General features: G+C 39.9%; 2 protein-coding genes across 3 annotated transcripts in view; one reads left to right on the top strand and one right to left on the bottom strand.

Annotated features, from left to right (window-relative positions):
- The window catches only part of LOC122986896 (NLR family CARD domain-containing protein 3-like), a 1,497,050-nt gene that overhangs the window by 787,180 nt on the left and 688,683 nt on the right, over positions 1-21,187 (top strand). The window lies entirely within an intron of this gene.
- cngb1a (cyclic nucleotide gated channel subunit beta 1a) overlaps positions 1-21,187 on the bottom strand; it is a 36,900-nt gene that overhangs the window by 6,592 nt on the left and 9,121 nt on the right. For both annotated transcript variants that reach the window (XM_044358261.1, XM_044358255.1), the window contains exons 11-35: positions 20,206-20,303; positions 20,069-20,102; positions 19,795-19,824; positions 19,436-19,496; positions 19,294-19,321; positions 16,270-16,376; positions 14,539-14,627; positions 14,230-14,367; positions 13,622-13,663; positions 10,610-10,820; positions 9,653-9,686; positions 8,641-8,785; positions 7,684-7,734; positions 7,446-7,594; positions 7,135-7,365; positions 5,199-5,407; positions 5,068-5,118; positions 4,854-4,940; positions 4,704-4,768; positions 3,574-3,696; positions 2,173-2,314; positions 1,869-2,028; positions 1,081-1,178; positions 543-626; positions 295-413 (exon numbers count right to left, since the gene is read on the bottom strand). In XM_044358261.1, coding sequence (XP_044214196.1) covers positions 295-413; positions 543-626; positions 1,081-1,178; positions 1,869-2,028; positions 2,173-2,314; positions 3,574-3,696; positions 4,704-4,768; positions 4,854-4,940; positions 5,068-5,118; positions 5,199-5,407; positions 7,135-7,365; positions 7,446-7,594; positions 7,684-7,734; positions 8,641-8,785; positions 9,653-9,686; positions 10,610-10,820; positions 13,622-13,663; positions 14,230-14,367; positions 14,539-14,627; positions 16,270-16,376; positions 19,294-19,321; positions 19,436-19,496; positions 19,795-19,824; positions 20,069-20,102; positions 20,206-20,303 — 2,586 coding nt within the window. The remainder of the gene's footprint in view (positions 1-294; positions 414-542; positions 627-1,080; positions 1,179-1,868; positions 2,029-2,172; positions 2,315-3,573; positions 3,697-4,703; positions 4,769-4,853; positions 4,941-5,067; positions 5,119-5,198; positions 5,408-7,134; positions 7,366-7,445; positions 7,595-7,683; positions 7,735-8,640; positions 8,786-9,652; positions 9,687-10,609; positions 10,821-13,621; positions 13,664-14,229; positions 14,368-14,538; positions 14,628-16,269; positions 16,377-19,293; positions 19,322-19,435; positions 19,497-19,794; positions 19,825-20,068; positions 20,103-20,205; positions 20,304-21,187) is intronic.

The following is a 21,187-nucleotide window of genomic DNA, read 5'->3' as shown; positions in this document are numbered from 1 at the left end:
AGAGTGAACCAGAAGAGTAAAGTTGCAGCCGGACAGATAAACAATGAGCTGAAACTCACTATAAAGCTCCGTAAAGCCGAGAGGAGCTGCAGAGTCACTGATAATTCTCTGTAGGTTCATCACTACGACTGTGGTTTAAGGAAGCTGCATTTAATTCTCAGATGGTTTGATGTCACGTCTCTTCGAAGATCACATATTTAATTTGAACAGTAGTTTAAATAAAAACAGACAGCCACGTCATCCCTCGGTCAATTTATTCAGCAGGTTAATTGGATCACAAGCAGCAGCTCTGACCTGATCTCCCCGAACACAGAGCCAGCTCTGATGGTGACAAACACCGTCTGCAGGTCAGGACCGCCCACCACCTGAACCTCCCCCTGTTTAATGATGTACATCTCCCTGCCGATCTCCCCCTGCAACACACGCACACACACACACACACACACACACACACACACACACACACACCAGGTCAACAAAGCCTGCTGCAGCTCTCAGTAGCAGGTTAACAGGTTTAACACTGAGGACAGGTGTGTATTCACCTTTTTACAGACAAAGTCTCCAGGCAGGTAGACAACAGATTTGAGTCTCGTCAGCATGTCGAACACCATCTGTCTGTCACAACCCTGAAACACACACACAGACACACACATATATTTATCCCACATTCACCTCAAATTTAAGTGAAGTCACAGAAAGCGTTCAGTGACTACAACCTCACTTCCAAACTCTTCAGTTTATGTTCAAACACTAACATGTATTCATACGGATCAGAACCACACTGAAATACATCTATATTCAACCAAAAAACAGACTCGTTCCAGTAGATACACTGTAGTACATTCTATAGAGAGCTACACATCTGACTGTATTTACACTATATACACATTTATACACTATCAACCATTAAAACTACATAAACACAATAAAACAGTGATGTAACTTCACAGACGGCCATAAAAAGATCCACATGTGCTGTAGAAATTTTAGAATTTCTTTTGATTGACTTTAAGGGTAAAAATAGAAGTTAATTAGAATCAAACTCTTATTTATTTATTTGTGTGTTTTCTGTGTTCTGACCTGAAACAAGGCGACTTTGCTGACGATGGCATAGTTGACGTCCACAGCCATGTCCAGTCTCATCTTAGTGGGAAGCTGCACCAGCAGCTCCTGTTCATCTGTAGAGGAAACATTAATGAACTCAACTGGAACCTTACTGGTACATCTGCAAGGAATTTGGACGATCCTGTACTCTGTGTATTTACCAGTGGTACATTTACTAAAGTACTGTATCTAAGTACAATCTTGAGGTACTTGTACTTTACTTGAGTATCAGCTCCACTTTTACCAGCTGCAACATTAAAGTGATGCTCGCACATTAATACATCAACAGTTATAATACAATAATATTTCATATATGATCCTAAATACTATACTAATAGTACTTCTACTTTTGGTACTTTAAGTATATTTGGATGCTACTACGTTCCTTCTGCTTCTTACAGAGTATTTCTACACTGTGGTATTGATACTTTTACTTAAGTAAAATGATAGGAGTATTTCTCCCGCCACTGGTTTTTACTGGGAAGTTGAACTACTGGAACTTGAACCACTCATTGGTTCTGTGTATTTACTGGGAATCTGCACTTCACACTGTTTTTCACTTTATTATAAACATGGGTCTCATCCTAATGTGGAAGTAGGTCGTGTATGTGGTCACTTTCCCACTCGGAGTGGAATCATACAAAAATGTCGGTAATCGTTGTGGAGCTGAAATAATTTGAATAGACCACCTGGACTGATCTTTCTCTAACAGCTTTTGTCTCAGATTCAGATATTTAACCAAACGTTTGTCTCCAGTTTCTTACCCAGCATGCCTTGGCTCTGCCAGGTGTAGTCGTACCAGGTCTTGATGCGGTTCTGGACCTCTCGGGGGATGTTGTAGGAGTTCATGTACTTGACGGTGCTGTCCATGCAGGCTCGGTAGTAGTTCTCACCAGCTGTCGCAGCTCCGACCACATCTCTCATCTGGGACACCAGATCAGAGGGGACAGAATCGGGTCAGGACCAGCTGAACCAATCAAAGATACACTCCCTGATCTGGTTCTCCTGCCAGGTAGAACCCCCAAATCCCCAAATCTGTCTGTGGAAGCGGTGCGATGGATAACTGACCTGACCAATCATGATAGAGAAAGCAAAGACGCCAACGAAGTAGTTGATGAGCTGGAAGCAGATCTCAAAGACGGTGGTCGGGTCTGGAAGCCCTCCGATGGTGATCAACGTCTTCACAGCAAAGTAGTAACAGCGGATGTAACTGTAGGAAAAAAACAATCATCTTCAATTTAAAAAGGATTTTTCTCATAAATTATACATCTTAACAATATGAATCTTTCAGTAAAATCAGTTTTAAGATTAAATAATTGTTAACAGTTTTGAAACAGTAATACTCTCACTGGACAACAACATTATTTTTTTCATTTTAAAATGTAGAACTGGAATAATTTCAATAACTTATCAGAAATTATAAATATCAGAGGTTTAATATCTGAAAAGCTGTAATGCAGATAATTTTCTTCTTTTCTGTCATATGTCAAAAAATATTTGTTAAAAAGCTAAAACGTGAAGAACCAAAACTTAAAATGTATTTGTGTATGTGTATTTATGTAACATTTCCATATTTTCTGACATTTATATAAAGTCTATTTTCAATGTGCAGAAAGTGGGAATGTTTACCTGTTAATTGACACTTAAAGTATGAATTCTTAACAACCTAAAAATGAAATTTTTTGTGGGTCTGGAAAATTACACTAATTTTTAAAAAATTTACTTTAATGTTGGTAACAATTAACTTTAAGTCCCTGTATTTATCTTTAATAATGTATATAAACAGTTTATAAATGATTTATAACACACTTTAATGTAGTTATAAGCAGATATAAGGGCATTTTAAGTGTTTAGTATTTATTATAACTATGAAGACATATTTTATATCATTACAGCTGTGTTTTACTATATTGTCATTCACTGTTTATACAGCAGCAAATGCAGGAGGAGTTATAGCTGTTACATTAATAGACACTCTGCTTATAACTACAGTATAATGTGTTATAAACCATTTATTAACTGTTTATAGACTGATTATTATTACAAGCTGAAATGTTATCACCGCAATTATTAACAATGATATCACCGTTGATGAATATGTCGATTACTTTCTCAATTACAATATTAGTGAAAAATGCCCTCAAATGTCTTGTTTTGTTGGTTCAGAAACAAAATATATTCAGTTGACTGTCATGTTTGACACATCTTCACATTTGAGAAGCTGAAACCAGAAAATGTTTGGTATTTTTGCTTATTGGTGTTGTAGGAAATATCGATTCTAGCTGCTTTAAAGTCACTGTTGTATATTCTCCTTTCCTCCATCTAGCTCACTCCTGCTTATAAAACTTCAAAGTGGATCATTTTTAATAGACATTAAAAGACATTTCAGAATCCTAAACCCTCAGTATTTCATATTATTAACAACGTTGTGTGCAGCACAGGCAGATTTCAGTGACGGCGGCTTCTTACGCGTTGCCTTTTCCGTTGTAGACCCACTTAGTGGATCCCAGTCCTTCGTAGTCGGAGCCCCAGTAGAACAGACAGGCGTTGATGTGCAGAGAGTAAAGCAGGTAGGTGGAGGTTCGGATCACTCTGAAACACAACAACAACAAAAACAACATCAACACAGGCGAAAGATTTAATGAAACAATGACACATGCGCTAAAATATTCACATGGATGTGGCGTTCCTCAAGGATCAATTCTGGGGCCATTTAATATTTATATGCTTCTCCTTTTTTTTATAGCTACATAGCTTTGAAGGTGATACACAGTTTTACATTGCTGTGATTAATGCCCCTCTGTCTGTTTTTAATGACCAAACTTTCAAAATAACAAATAAAATAACCAACAATACAATAAAATTGTGAGAGAAAAAAACTTTTAAAGCTCTTAAGGATCTCAGATACCAGCTGAAAATTATACATGTAAACTGCCAAAATAAAGTCCTGATATCTTGAACTCAGAGGGAGGGGTTATGGAAAAATATATAAAATATTCCCAAAATGATGACAGAGATACTGACCATTTCAGTAATTTTTTTATGTAGGAAGCTTGAAGAAAAAGGGGTATACATCTTGGAATAATGAGGGACTTGTCTGTTACTCCCTTGTTCCTATAGTCTTGTTTCTTCCATCGCAGGCTGTATTATTAAGTGTTACCCATGTTTATGTGCATCCTTCTGACTGCACCCCTCATTCTTCCCACCTTAGTGCACATCAATAGTTGACTTGACTGCTCGTGTTTCCTCTCTTTACAGGGAAAGGGAAAGTTAATCTTTGTATTCAACAAGTAATTCTGGTCTCAATCTCTAAATTCAGGCCCTCTAATAAGTGTGCTGGTGGTCATTTTGAAATTATTGCTCCATTAATAACATTTGAAGACTTTAGCTTTGTAGCTTTGATGTCTGCCATGTGGGTATTGATTGACAGCTGTGATTGACAGTTGGCTCACCTGCTGCTCTCTCCGGCTCCGGGACTCACATTAAGTTGGACTATTGTTGCAATACGTGTGACTTCACACCTCACTACCTCCATCTTTATATACAGGCTGTAGTTCAAACAGTACGTTGATTTCATGCAGCCATGAAACTTCTCTCACCTGTAGATGTACGCTTTCTTCATCACGGCTTCAATTCTGTCATTGAACTCAAAGAAAACCATGTACTGAGAGAGAAAAACAGGAGTCAGTCAATTATCTTCAACACTACAGCGGCATGAACGTCTGCATGAAGCTGAAACACATCCTGACCTTCAGCAGGCGAGGAAATCGCAGCAGAGAGTTCACTCCGGTGAAATAATAAAATATCTCCATGGGAAACAGACTGATGACGTCCATCTGTAAACAGCACAGTGCAAAACAATAAGAGGCTTTTCTGCTAAAATATACATAAAGACTTCCTTTTTTATACATGAATATATTTATGACATTCAGTCTGATTATCAGGCTACAGCTTTATTTTCACCTTGAATCTCTCAGTCGTCATGTAGTGTTCTTTCATGTCCTTTTTATCACACTGAAATAAAAAAGTCAGATTAAAGAAACTGTTTGTGCTGAAAAAAAAAAAGATTTTTTATTTTTGGTGATGTCACTGACCACAATGTCTCCTCCACGGACGAACTGCAGTCTGGGCTGGAAGACGAGGATGTCAGTGATGTAGATGAAGTCGCAGGTGTAGTCGGCCAGCAGCCAAAGGTGGATGTTTTCGGGGGTTTGGTAGGGAAACGCCCAGCGGACTGGGATCAACCACACGTTCCAGTTCCACGCTGCCACCACGAAGAACAGCCAGATGACGTAGATCAGATCTGCAGAGACGGAGACAGAAAGTCCTCATCAACTCAGTTCAACATGTTACATGTCTGGTCAAATTATGTATACAGCCTCAAAGGGCACAACATACAACACCCTCTATTATTAAAGCCTCAATTTAGAAAAAGAAAAACTCCTGGTGATGTCTGGTGATCTTCTTATTGTCAACAAATCTCATGTTTGGATCCAAACCAACAATGAACTGATCTATTAACAAGTATTGTGTGTGTATCAAAGCCTGATATATCTTATTCCTCCGTTGTTGTCCAGAAACTATTAAAAACACATCAGTGAGTCACACTGCTGCACTGGGTGACATGTTCCTTCATCATGAGGAGTTTGGTCATTTAGAAACGGCTCCAAAGACTAATAACCGCGACCGCGTTTTCAGTCTCTGGAGAGTAGTTCTGTGTAAGACAGATGCCATTGCACAAGCTAGCAAGGATACCAAAAACTAGCCTACTAACAATTTTCGGTCACATAATCCTCGCATTGCAGGTTGTAGCGGTCTGTTAAGACTCTCCCATAGTCAGTAGCATCAGGAATCTTCCCTCTCAGAGACCTGAAGCTTAAACACTGTTTCCAGAATTATGTCAGATGTTATGATTTATATGTCCTTACACAAAAATTGAGGAGGATTCAAATTTCACTTCAACATTAAACAATAAGGACGCCAATAATCAACTGATTATCTATTAATTGGGATTAATAATGTAATCCATTAGAAATATATTAACCAATAATGCAGAAGATGAGGGATGTGCAGTGTAACTGTCTTAACGAGATGGAGTTACAGGTGTGTTTGCTGACCGCACAAACTGTAGAACAAACGCACCTCCCTGCCGTTCAAAGAAGAGAAATGTTGCAGTGTGGCTCTTTCTGCTCACTGCAGTCATTTTGATGAACGCTTGAATGCTTGAACGCGTTGTCTGGTTGCTGTCTGGTTTAGCTAGCAATTTGAGGCTTGTGCTAATGCTAAACTAGCATTTTCAACAGAAGCAGCTGCTCAGTTAACGTCAGGACAACCAGGACTAATTATACATGCTTCCAACAAAATCTGAAGTGTTGAGCTGTATAAGCCCCTGCTCTCAGTATAAATGTATTTTTAGCGCTGGCAGTAAATGTAGAAAGATTTTCTGATAAAGGTGGAGCAAATATTTTTGGATGTGTGTTCAAGCTGAGCAGCTGTTTCCAGCTGCTGGACTAATGTTAACTACATTCAACGACACATCACTCCACCATGTAGATCAGGTATGTGTATTATTTTATGTAAAACCAGTCAGACTGAAGTCTGTTGTGAGAAGATGAACGTGTTTCATGCTTATTCGATAATGTTACAGTTTATTTACTGTTGAAGGCTGCAGCACTTGTGATGAAGGAAACGTGTCAGACGTTTTAATTGTTAGATTTGTCCAACGTTTAGTCTATATCCCATAATGAAGCTGGAAGTTGTGCAGCTGTTTGCTGTGTTGAATACTTTCTTTGGGTTTTGTCGACCAGGCGTTGAATAGCAACAGATGGGAGCTCCGCTATTTGAAGTGAAGTCATTATTTTGTATTATTTAATTTATATTTCCAGTAACTTGGTGTTTACTTAATCTATTTTTTTTAATTATTAATGTACTCTGATCTTCAGTGGTTAAAAAATGCCTATTGATTGTTAAGTTGACTGCCTCAAATAAAAGTCTGGTTGAGATAAATAAAAGCATCATCCCAGCGCTCACCAGTAAAAGGGTCGATGCTGGAGGGGAAGCGGTATTCCAAGATGGCTCGGAGCCACTTGGGCATCGTGGGAAGTTTGGGAAGTTTGGGAAGCTCCACCGGACGTCCCAAAAGTTCAAACTGGAACCAACTCTTCTCCTCTTCTTCTACTTCTTCTGCTTCAGCCGGGGCATCCTTCTTCTCTTCTGGTGGAGGAGGAGGAGGAGGAGGGGCAGGTGCAGCTTTGCTCGGAGCTGCAGAAATCAGACAAAAGCTACATGATAATATACTATTATTAATTTTATATTTATTAGTTTTATTCTAAAAGACTTACAGGCGGAGGGACTTTCTTCCTCAGATTCGTCCGGGTCCACCAGCCGGTCTTTTCGCTGCTCTGTTCGACCTTTAAACATTCTGACCAGCTCGCTCAGGCGGTCCTGGACCGCTATGGTGCCGACACTGGCTGCTGATGCAGGACGTACCCTGCAGGACAACAACAACAGCAGCAGGACGGTAAACGTGGAGGACAGAGGAAACTGATGGGACAGACAGACTGTGTTCACTCATCTCACCTCCTCGCTGGCTCATCATCGTCCTCGTTTACAGACAGATCATCTGCAGGACTGAAAGGGACACAAGAGGACATGATGACATCCACATAGACACAGAAGGACAAAAACATGACAACGAAAGAATCTAAGACTTGAAGAGGAAAATGTGAAAATGTGAAAAACAAAGACATGATGACAAATGAAAACATGTAGAAGAGTACTAATGTGAAGCCAAATATACGATGATGTAATTGAAAAAATATTGAAGAAATTAATATATGAAAACCACAACATGAAGATATAAAGATGTCAAGATACCCTCACTTACAGACTGTCTCCACTATGCTGTCTTAACTATAAAACACTGTTTTCATGTGCACACTAATATTTCCAGATCATTTTTGTAAAGACCTCTGCCCACAGAGAATCAGCTAAATCTTAGTCTTTGTCCTTCTTCTTCTCAGTTTGTAAACAACAAAACTACATCACAGCCAACATCTGGTGAGGAGGACAGACAGCCAGCTGACTGAAGCATTATTTTATCTTCACAACATTGTCCAACAAAATCAACAAAAATGCAGGTTAATGACATGACAGCTGCACCGTTGGTTACAATGCAGAAAAATGCTGTTTCAGTCTGAACGGAGGGCAGAGGAGGACATGACGAGTCAACTGACTTTGACATGTAAAACCAGACCTTTAATGATGAAATGTTGATTTTTCTCAAGCTTTTCCATGTAATTTCTAAATGCTGAAACATGGATTGTGTCTCCAAGTGTCATCAAACCATCATGTTTCAGCTTGAAACATTGACGTATGTGGGGCGACAAATACAACATAACTGCAACGACTTCTTTCTCTACCCATGTTTTCTGTCTCTCTGTACTTTCAACTTTAAAAGAAAGGCAACAAATGCTAAAGAAATCTTACAAAGAGAAAGAAATTTGACATTTTTAGCACCCATATCGGGTTTGGTACCTGAGCTTTAACTGTGGGATGTTGGGGGCAGTCAGAGTGGTGGACTCAGGTTCCTGAGTTGTGATAATTTCGGGGATGTTCAGGCCTTTACCCAGCCCCACATCCTTATCCACATCCTCTACCCTCAGCTCAGGAGCGCGGCTCCCTGAGGAACAAACCAGAAAAACTGTTGGACTACAAGTGACAACTTCCCACAAATACCACTAAAAACTACAAAAACCAAGTTGTAAAGAACAGAATTTGGTCTGTTTAGCAAAGGAAACGCTGCACAGGAAAGGAGCCAAGCCTAGCATCGCACAAACATCCACTTCCTCTGAGTGTCAAAGGTCACCTGAAGTGTGGTTAGTCGGCAGCTGATGGTGAAGCAGGGCAGCTCTGCAGAGCATGATGGGAGTGATGTTGAGGAGGATGTGGGATGCAAGGATTTGTTCGGCACTTCAAAGATTTTGATCTAAACAAAATTATGTCTCTATAAGGTTTCTCTAGGGGCTCTGGTGGAGGAGAGTTGGGGTTAAGGCTGCTGAGGATGCTGGGAGTTGGAGTTAAGGCGTTCCAAGCGGCTGATGATGCTCATGCAGAACTGTCGCGCCTGCTCGGGGAGCTGCAACAGTTCCTGGGTCAGCAGGGCGAGCTCCGGCGGCGGGGAAGGCATTGACAGTTTGGGGGGGGTGAGGTGATTATCATGCATCAGCTTCTTGCAGCTCTCCAGGCACTCGGCAGCGTACGGGATTCGAAGCAGAAAGCTCATTATCGGAGCGCAAATGTCGGGAACTGGATGGAGAAACAGTCAGAGACAAGATGAGAACTGGGCAAACTCTGTTAGCACCGATAACTATGTAATTACAAAATCCATTCCAGGAAATGAAGGAAAAAGAAATTAATTAAGAAACTAATCTAAACTCGCCTAACAAGTTTAAAGATTTTTATTTAGTGTTAAATGATGACTTTAAAACTTAGTAACACTGATTTATCTTGCTCCTTCTGAGTATGAGCAGTTCTGAGTCACTCTCACCTCCACTTCCACCTTCTTCTGCTGCTTCATTGCCCTAAAGGAGGAGGAAGAAAATTTCATATAATATCATACTTGTAGTTGATTTTTTTGTTTTTGTCTTTTAACATTAGGGGCATGGCAATAGGGATCCCACAAAACTCAATTCTGGGCCTCCTCCTCTTTCTCTAAGAGCCATACACTTATATGGATTCCCCCACCACTGCTATGCTGATGACACCCAGCTATTCTTTACATCTGACACTCAGGTTGTGGCAGATTGAGCTTGTGTTCCTTCAGATGAAATGATGTCCACAGCCAGACCTGTTCTCCAACTGCCTCTTGATTCCTCACACAGCTCAGCACTTTAGTTTTCTTGTCTTTATTCTTCTTGTTGCAGTTTTCTTTGCTTTTAACATACATCCTTATTGTCTGAATTGCGTGTACAGTACTGGCACTTTTAATGTCTTGTTGTCTTAGTGTGTTTTTATTGTGTTTATGTTTTTATGGTTTTGTGTTTTTATACTGCCTTGCTGCAAAAAGAATTTCCTCTTGTGGAACCTCTCTGAACCTTTACACATTTTTTCCTCTTCAGGAACTTAATGGCCCATAACTTGCAGCTTCTGTGAACATTTATGAATGTGCAAGGCTTTGGTTTTAGCTTCTGGCTTTTGTTTCCACTTCGTTTTACAAACCAGGAGATTTGGCATAAACATAATTGAAAAGGTGACACTGCTGCAGATATATGCCTTTAAAAAGTCAACACTAGGACAAACGCTGTCATTTTTATTGTCTGTTTGGTGGGAAGTGCAGTTGTGGGACAGAAAACAGAGGAACTACTTTCAGCTATGAGGATTTAATTAAGGCTTAGGGTTAGCTATTAATTAAGAACAATAATGAAGATGATATATATCAGCACACTAGGCCATAGTTTAAAGAAATGTTAAATGTCTGTTGAGTTCTTTGTGTAAAGACAGTCACCTGATCTGTGGTGGGAGGGGCTTCTGGAGCTTGTGGCTCTGGTTGTTGGGTGACGGGACTCTCCAGGTCTCTCCTGTCAGATGCTGGCTCTGCTTCTGTTGAAGAAGGAGTGGCATCCTCTGCCAGCTCAGATTCAGTTGGGGAAGAGGATTTATCCGCTTGAGTTGTGGCATCTGCATCACCTTCAGCAGAACAGACATCTAGCAGGCTCCTGGTGAGGAAGGGCAGGTGACATTAATTTCAATGTCAATGCACTCAGCACTGAAATTAAGTTGTTTAAATTAATTTTCGGAACATGAGAAGCATGGGCTCAAAGTTATATTAAATAAGAAAATTCATTCATCGCGCTGCAATGATGTAAGTTACCACATCATGAAATGCCACAATTGGTCCAAATCACAAGTGGTCTGTTGATTTGGTCATTTCATGAGGAAACGTGGTAATTTAGCAAAATTGGAAGCTCTCGCAAATATTGCACTTCTTGAATTTGCGTTAATTATTGCAATTGCAAAATTGCAATTTCCTCGAGGGACTGACTGTTGAAGTGTGTTTACAAAATTTAGAAGAGGTGCAAATGCATACAAAGTCACCAAATATATGAAGATGGTGGTGGAAGGATGGAGATTTGCTATTTTGCACAAGATTAAATGATATGAAAACTCAGTCTGCATCATATCTATATGCTTGTTTAGGCAGATACAAAATTCCACCACTGGACACTTTTAAACTTCATGTCATCTGTCTCTAATGTTCAGGTTTTAGGTTTAATTAGTTTGTCTCAAGGCTGCTCCTTCTATGTCTACTTCATGTTAAATTATGTTTTTCCACAGTGGTGTCCGAACACAAGAGATTTTCTAGTAAAGTTCAGAACCTGTCTGGTTATCAACATCCTGTCTGGTGAGTAACCAGTTACATCGACTTTAAAAATTCCATCCTACCTTTTATGGACTGCCCTGATTCACAGAGGGAAAGAGCAAAAAGCAACACAAAACAGTCAAATTCAGCGACGAGGACACATGGAGGAAAGAGGCAAAGCTTCACAGAAACAGACATGCAGCAGACGGTAAACTGTTCGGGCATAAAGAAACTAGTAAGAACCAAAGTCCCACCCTGGTTCCTGGCTAACCTTTGTTCCCTAATGAGTTTTCTCATTGAGGGCTTCTTGTTTCTTGTTTGTTTTTAAAGCTGAAACATGATACTGCACTGGGGTTATTAGACATTCTATGATAAATGGACAACTGAACTGGACAATAAAATGTGAACACCTTGTTATCTCAACAGAGAAATAACAATAATTTAGTCAGAATGTTTAGTTGGAATGCTCAGTCCTATCAGAAAAGCTTATTTTAAGGAGCTAGAAAAGAGACTCCAACCAATTACATCCTGGTGGTGGAACAAAGTATCAGTGCTTGCAAGGATACTGGAGGTATCATCCACCAAGTCTGCATTTTCTTCATGGACTAAGAGAGGTGGGGAAGTACTGTATGGAGTTCAGGAGTCACTGAAACAACCCATCTAGTGCTCCACCAAGGTATTGAAATGGTCACATTTCACTTTGTGATTTTCATGGACAGAATACACAGTTTAGGAATGGAGACTGTCCGGTTTGAAGGAAACCTGCTATGAGGAAATTCACTGATATACAAAACCTGGATTAGGGACAGGACTTCAGTTCTCTATTAACTGCCAGAAAGAGTAAAAAGCATTGTGGATCTGATGTCACCAAAGCGCAAGCTCTCAGTAAAACCTTATGTATGGGAAGTGCGCCACCTATACCAAAATATAGTCACATCTTAACAGTAACTCTGCGAAGGTATCATGAAATATAAAGAGTAAATGTATTTGTAATGGTCTATAATGCTAAGTATTGGAGCATTCCCTCATTTCATTGCAGGGGCAAGCGTTTATCTAATTATGATAGAGCTTACTGATCAGGTTTTCTCTCTTCGTCAACATTGCTTTTGTTATTTTCCTCTGCTACTTTATTTTCCACAGGGCTCCTATTGTCTGTGCTGTCTTCACTGTCCTCCTGCAGGTTTTGCAACCTGGATGGTGTGCAGTAAGGAACAAACAAGATGGAGAACCCCTGTCAGACAGTTCTGCTCATGTGTCAGAAAAGGCAATTTGTTGCTATTTGTAATGGTCTATAATGCTAAGTATGGGAGCATTCCTTCATTGCATTGCATCGGCAAGCCTTTGTCTAATTACGATAGAGCTTACTGATCAGGTTTTCTCTCTTCGTCAACATTGCTTTTGTTATTTTCCTCTGCTACTTTATTTTCCTCAGGGCTCCTATTGTCTGTGCTGTCTTCACTTTCCTCCTGCAGGTTTTGCAACCTGGACGGTGTGCAGTAAGGAACAAACAAGATGGAGAATCCTTGTCAGACAGTTCTGCTCATGTGTCAGAAAAGGCAATTTGTTGCTACAAGCAGTAGTATCCGGTTCAAGCAGAGAGCAGCAGAGCTTCAGGTGAGAGCTGTCGTATAAAAAAGAGGCTCTAAAGGCTCATCTTTGCAGCGGAGGGCGCTCAAAGCACAGAGGTGCATGATCAAGTACAGCCGAAGAGAATGTTACACGAAATCATGTTTTCCATGCTAAAATCATACCATGTGCCACTTTTGTTTGACAACTGCTCACTGTAGAAGGCTTCAAAAAGTGCTGCTGATGGCTGAAAACTACATTAGACCTTCAGTTGTGGAGATGAGGAGCGGCTGTCCAAATCACATCAAGACATTCCTGTCAGGTTCAGACTGAAACTTGCTCTTAAAAGTAATAGTCTACAGAGATACAGATGGATGCGAAAGGAAAGTAAAACCCACATCTAAAGCATGTTAGTAAAGCCTAACACATGCGCCTCAGTCAGTAGCAAGTGATGTATCTGTCCTGCTGGATGTCATTTTCAGCCTAGACAGAAGCTGGGTTAGCGACTGCTAGGAGCAGTTAACTTCAAATAGCAGCAGTATTTGAAATAGCAGCAAGATGATGGTTTTAGTTTCAGGAAGATGGACTTACTCTGGGTCATCCTCATTTTCCTCCTCCAGGATGTTGGGTAGTCTGTTGAAAACAACAAGACAGTTACTGAGGGAAGTCTCAGCATGTACTCGTAGCATCTACAGTATATACACAGCAATGCTTTTGTGTTGTAAAAGCAAAAATTCAGCCGTTAAAAGTTTTCTTCAAACAAAATGAATTCAGTTAATGTGGTGAGTCAGTGTCTCAAAGCTACACTAAAATAACTAAGAAAGTTGACTTGCACTGTAATTCATGTTAATTATTGTCCCCATAAAAATAGTCTTTGGACTTAATAGATTAAATTGACTGGGTAAAATGAAGATTTTCTGCAGTATGCTCTTCTAGCATTCAGACTTTTGATTCAAATTTTCCATTTTAATAAGTCATTGCGTCAAATCCAGTCATTAAGTTCTAAACCAACTGAAGCCGCTCTTCATCAATCAACCACCATTGGGCTGATGAAAACCATTTAAAAACTGCACTGCAAATTAAGAAATAGGTGACTGACAAGGATGCTTCTTGTAAGCTCCTGAATAGCTGACAGTTTGGAAATTAAATGTTTTCATTGGACAGAATGTGTGTGAATTTGTGTATTTGTGCTGACTTACTGTTCAGTGGACTCTGGCAGCGTTTCTATGACGATCTTGGCTGAATGCTCCACCTCCAGCTGTCGCACTGCCTCCTCCGCTGCCTTCATGGCAATCTCCTCAGCGATGCGGGCTGCCTCCAGACACCCCTGGTCCAGCCTGTTTGAAGAGGAAAAGCTCAGGTAACCCCAAAAGAGGGAGTCCAAACAATAGAAATGACACTCCACAATAACAAAGGCCTCTAGTTGCTGAGACATCTCACTCTGGACGAAAGGGTTGGACAGACAAAACAACCAACCAATATTGTTATCCTTAGTTCACTATTGGTACCTTTCCTCCACGTGAGCTGGAACTGCCTCCCCAGCTTCATCCTTGATGCCCTCCATTTGCAGAGTGCATTGCTCCCCTGCATCTTCTACCTGCAACCAACCACAGAGACAGATCTCGCTGTGAGTTTCTTAACCTCTTACCAGGCACCCCATTTTTGTGCACAAGCCTGTAGGTAATGTACCCAAAATAAGAGGGTTACTGTTCTTCAATCCTTTTGATTACAGCCATAACCCTGGTCTTGTTTAAAATGTAAATGTTTAAATCATACAACCAAAAGGTCAGAATGAGTATAAGTGATCCTGAAAATATTGCCAACAAGGCTAAAAGACAGAGCATAAGGAGCATATTGTTTTTATTATTTTTGCCCAATTTCCCCTCTCAAGTATTATAGCACTTATGGTATGATCACCATGGTACCTTCCTGAAGTGCCTTGTTACCTACCATGGTGCTTACCATTACACCCTCTTAAGTACCTAACATGGTACCTTCCGAAGTTCCATAGTGCCTACTCTGGTACTTCCTTGGTACCTTCTAAACTGCCACTGATCCTACCCTGCTACTATCATCGCACTAGTATCATTTTAGTACCTGACATAGTATTTATGCCATCATCACTCATGATGGTATCCTCTTCAGTGCCATTGTTTTTCAATTCAATTCAATTTTATTTATATAGCGCCAAATCACAACAAAAGTCATCTCAGGGCACTTTTCACACAGAGCAGGTCTAGAACCATTTACAAAGGCCTACCATACTATGACTGTACCCTTCAGAGTGTCATGGTTGCTGCCCTGGTTCTCCCATGGTAACCTTTGAGGTGCCATGTTACCTACCATAGGACTTACCCTGGTGCCTTCTAAGGTACTAGTGTAGAACCCTTTCAAAGTCCCATGATGCCTACTCCAGTACTACAATAGCACCTTCTGAAGTCCTTTAGGGGCTGCTCTGGTACTACCAGGGTACCCTTTGAAGTCCCTCAGTGGCTGTTCTGGTACTACCTTGGTACAATTCTGAAATGTCATGGTACTTGTTCTAGTACAACCATGGTACTCTTTGAGGTGCTTTGGTACCTACGTCGGTACTACTGTAGTACCCTTTGAAGTTCTAAGGTGCCATCTCTGACACTGCCATGGGTACCATGCTCTGGCAATACCATGGTACCTTTCAAAGTATCATGGTGCCTGCTCTGGTACTACCATGGTACCCTTTGAAGTGCCATGGTGCCTGCTCTGGTACTACATGCTTCCCTTCAAAGTACTGTTGCACCTTCTCTGGTTAGCATTGTTAACAGTATTGGAACATGCAAATGCTACCATTTGCATGTTAGCAAACTACTTAGTGTTAAGGTCAAAGTAGAAGACGCTTATGGAAATCTGGTCCTTAGTTATAAAAGTGGAATTTGACTTGATGAAAAGACAGGGTATCACCAAAGAATTCTCTGGAATCCATCCAGTAGTGATCCAATGGGATCTATGGAAGAAATAGCTTTCTGTCATGACACCAGAATCATGTGTTTTTATCCAATAATCAGGAGGGGTTTTGTCAGTGTCATAAAATAAATATTTTGTGATCATGAAAAAACAAAACTTGTTGCGTCAAGATCACACAATTATTATTTTCTAAACAAAGGGAAATTACTTCATGATTTCATCACAACAAAACATAACAGACACAGCCTCTGTGGCTTTCCTTAAAATGCTGGTCACTGTCTTGTTATCCTGATTGTTACCTGCAGTTTCAATGGCTGCTGATTCTCTTCAGCCTTCTTAGTCTCTGTTTTCTCCTCTGGCTCCACGTCCTCCAGCACCAGGTCTGAATTCTTCTGTGAGATGCTGACTGCAGGCCACATAGCAGGAAGAGCAGCACTGAGTATTATGTATGCATGTATGCGTGTATGTGTGTGTGTCATGTATCTCAATCATTAGCAATTCTAATTATATGTCAGTGATAAAAGAGAACTGATAATGCTGGTTTTTTGTCCATATTCTAAAATAAATTGGTACTTATATTATACTGGTAGAGCTCATATCATGTTTATATGAAAGAAATCATGAAGGTATCCATTTTGCATCTTAAAAATTGTGGAAATCTAAAACAACAACAAAACAATAATACAAACATTCAAGTAAAAAAATATGGTAGAAAACATGACTTTAAGAATACCATATGCAATGCAAACACTCTGTTTATATTACACACCTTTAGTGTACCATTTACATGTTTAGACTTTTAATAATCATTTGACAGACTCATTAATTGATTGATTGATTGATTGATTGATTGATTGATTCCCAGCACTTTCAGGTTTACCAGCCAACACAACAAAAACACTCAGCAAAGCATTTTTCTTTTCCAATTCATGTCTTTATTTTCATGAACACACAGCGTAATGCTTTAACTGAGTTAGCTGCCTTTAAAATCAACAAAAGCCTTTAAAAAAGCAAAAACAGTTGTCTTGAACAATTGATAGTCCAGACTCCAGATCTATAACTAAAAGCTTGTGACAGTATGAAGTATGAAGAAACACCAATGGCAAATTATTCACTGCTTAAGCTGAGTTGGGACGAGTCTGTCCCTGAAGTTACTATGTTTGGATTTAGACATTAAATGTTCAATCAGAGAGAAAACTGTGGAAACACCAACGTACACAGTATGATACAATCATCTTCCTTGTCTGATCATATTCAAACATGTAAAACTGTCATCTCATTTAATGATATTTCAGATTTAATTCCACATTCTTGTGGTTTTGGTAACAAAAAGGAAAAACTGTGTTAAGTATCATAGCTGTGCAAAAACTGAAAGCACTGCAGCTTCGTGGAGCAACTCGTCAGCACTTCAGGGCTGAATTGTAGCATCACAGTGTGCAAACAGCTCTGTCTGTTGTCTGTCAGTTTGTCTGCCTGTTTGTCCTTCGGTCAGTTTAAGAGTGTCTGCTGCTGTCAGTGTCAGTGTGAGCGACTCTGTCCCGCTCTTCCTTCTCCTTTTATTTTAAGGGGCTCTGGCAGCCTTTCCCCCCTGAAACAGAAGGAGAATAGCAGGCTGGTTAGAGTCCGCCTCATCACTGACACCAACCCCTGCCAATCAATACATAGCTAGAAAAAACAATCAACCAATCAATCAATTCATCAGTGCATGTTTTTCTTCAAAAAGAGTAGCTTAACACCAGGTTGAAAAGCAGCATTTCACTGCTCTCTCTGGTTGAAATTTTCAGTGATGTCACAGTGACCTTGAGTACACTTTTACATAATTGCAGCAAGGTGGAGTTCAGTAAATCAAGCATTTCAGCTGCTGTCAAGTTGCTTTTTAATGTCAAGTCTGGCCCCTATTTTGATGCTTCCCATTGAAAAACATAGAAAAGTGACTGGGTACTGCTTTTTGCTGGAGGTGGAGAAATTAACCAGACATACATTTACCAAACCAACCACTAAGTTCTCACTCATGAACTCTATTGTCAGACTAAATATGGTGTTGGAAAACACTTGTGATAAAGCATAAAGTTCATCCTTGTGTGACAGTTTTTTTCGATTGCAGTTGAAATGGTCTTATTATGGCCCCTTGTGTGGAAAACACCCACTAACAGTAGTTGCAGTGGGTGTTTTCTCCCCACCAGCCTCAGGGGGCAGTATAACGAGCTCATTACAGGTTGGTAGACCACAATGTCGTGAAGAAGATGCCGCACTGAAAAACTGTCAAGCCACACAAAGGTAAGATTTATGCTTTATCGTAAGTATTGTCACACAGTATTTTGGTTTAACAAGAGACGAGGACTAACTGGCTGGTTTGGAAAATGGAAATTGCTTTGAGGATATTATTAAAAAATCTATTAGTGCTCTGTTCTGCAATTTTTTAAAGCTATTTGATGTAATCTTGGATTTCTACAACCGATGATGATAATTTCATCAGTTAGTTAATGAGGATGAGGTGAAAAGGAATCAGTATATTCAGGGTTAATAAAGGGGAGAGGCAAGTCAGACTTTACTGAATCCTACCACCTGCCACATCCTGACATCATCTACACTATAAGCACAAGTACAAGTAACATTGTTGGCTTGAATGTTTATAATAAAGTGGATCTATAATTAATGTGATATGAAGTGAAATGAAATGTGTGAGAGGATCATTATACAATCTCTTCACCACCTCACCATCTACGTCGCCAATGTTCCCCTGTCTCTCCAAAATGTTCGCACACATGGGTCAGAGTTTCCGTACAGCTGCACACATTCTCCCGTCAAGTTTGTTTTTATAGATCATAACTTTTTCATGGGAAGTGACTTCAAGCCCCATTTTGTGCGTACGCGACAGTAATAAATGAGGCCCCTGAATATGAAAGATGTGCATGCGTTCTGGACACTGATTATTTGGTTTGGAAAATGTACATTTGATTTCACTTTCAAACGAGATAAAAAGCAACACACAGCTGCTGAACTAAAACTTTCTATGGGAAAGTATCTTGTATATTGAATGAGACTGTCCCAAATATCTCTACTCTTAACCAAAACATAACCATTTTCAACTTTTTACTTGAACGTAACCATGCCATGGCTTAAACCTATAATTACCGTTTTTAATCTTAATGTCTAAATACAACTTTCATCATTGGCCATTCAGTGTTTGTACCCTTAACGCTAGTGGGATCCTGAACTCTGCTGCCGATCCTGTCTTAACATTATTATTACTGCAAGCTGTTCTTTCATCTACTACTGTATGAAACACGTGTTAGTGTGAGGTGTGGAGAGGTTGTACTTACTGCTCTGCACGTCGTCACCACCTGAATCCTGCATGAGGAGAATAAACATTGTAATGACACTCAGTGATGGTTTGCTGTCCTAACTTGGTTTTACATGTATGACAGATGAACCTTTGAAGAAACATGTACAGCAGTGACTCACCTGCTTCTGTACAGGCTGAGGCAACATGCGGCCAATCTCGTTCACGATCCAGCCAATCATACTGTCGACACAACACCAACATGTTAGACCAAGACAAACACAAACTCTGTCATAGCAATGAATCGATGGATAAAGACAGCAACAAACAAGAACAGCGGTGGAAGAAGTACTCGGATCCTTCAGTGCAGTAAAAGTACCAATACAGCAATGTAAAAATACTCCATTACAAGTAAAAGTCCTGCGGAACTGCTCATTGACCGAAGTTTCTGTGAGATGTCCGTCCACAGAGTCACAGTCCCATTGGGAACTCCAGCTACAGTAAAGCTGAGTGTAAAGTGAATAAAGTTGTTTCCACTTACTTGGGCTGCTGCTCTGCATCATTGGAAGACCTGCAAGGGCAACAAGAAAAAGATCATCTGTTAACTTTTTACTGATATTGACGTGTACGAACATAACAGATTTTGCAGTTATATGCCAACTGAAAATTACATAACACCATTGTGGAAACACTTTTATATACTCTCAGACCACTGTTTTTGATGGTGAAAAGTGTAGAAAGAAGAATGTATTTTCAAGATGTATGTGGCCTGAGAGAAGTGGTCTATCTGTAAACAGAAATCTCTTCAAACTTACTTCTCAGTGTCATCAGTTGCAGACTGAACCTCAGCTGTTTAAAGAAGCAGTAGACACTCATATTAGTCACATGAAAACTCTAACAGGACAAAATTACCTGATTAAAAAATCATCATGATGAGATTAACAGTTAAAACCTTTAGTTGAAGCTGGAGCTCCGTCTGTCTTTGAGAGAGAATGGATCTCTGGTTGAGGAACCACCTTCTCTATACCATGCTTTATCCAGTCCATCATCCTGTCAGTCACACAAACAGCATTCAAATATAACACAAGGGTTTGGTTAATTGTTGATTACTTTATTACTGAAACACATGTAACCAGCTCTTCCTGTGTCTGTTTTTTATTAGACTAATTGGCCTTATGGTTGTTTATTTCTGTCCATCTAACAACAGTATGACAAAGATTTCACACCTTGACAACAACATACATGCATACAAAGACACACATGCACGTCCATGCAAGTGGGTGACGTAATACTAAGTCCTGCCAATGGTTTCACACCGTTCCACTGACCTACAGGTGGCTGTGATGCACCAATAAATACAGAGAAGAAGAAGACTGCAAGCCAGTAAACATAGACATAAACAATGCAGGATTTTAAGTACTTAAAGATCCCCTCCAGGCATGTATTAAGACATAAAAATACTCTGCTTGGAACAATAATGTGTGTCTAATATTTTTTTACCACATTAAAATCCTTAAAAAGGCATCTCCTCCTTCTCCCTCATTAAAAATACCTGAATCTAAGAATCAGCGAATATTTTACACTTCTAAAGTTTTCCTGCTGGACACAAGATGTCTCCTCCTTCACTGTAAAATCCATCTCAGCGTTTGTGCACTGGAGGTTTTCACATCACACTTGTGTAAGTTGCGTACTGGACCATGACTGGCTCCAAACTGGTTCTGTGGATTTTGGCCTCCATCACTTACATTGAAAGCACATTTGAAGGGGATCTTCTAATATCCAGTATGAACAGGAGGAATGATTATAGCGAGGAAAACCTCTTTCACTGGTCGTATGGACACCTGACTGCTGGTTTAAGACTGACATGAAAACATGTGAACCTGTCCCTTAAGTTCACTTTTTAAAAAAAAAAACAACATTTACATTCAGTACCA

This window comes from Thunnus albacares, chromosome 1, assembly GCF_914725855.1.
Source record: "Thunnus albacares chromosome 1, fThuAlb1.1, whole genome shotgun sequence".
NCBI classification, from domain to species: domain Eukaryota; kingdom Metazoa; phylum Chordata; class Actinopteri; order Scombriformes; family Scombridae; genus Thunnus; species Thunnus albacares.
This window is presented reverse-complemented; position numbering and strand designations above follow the sequence as displayed.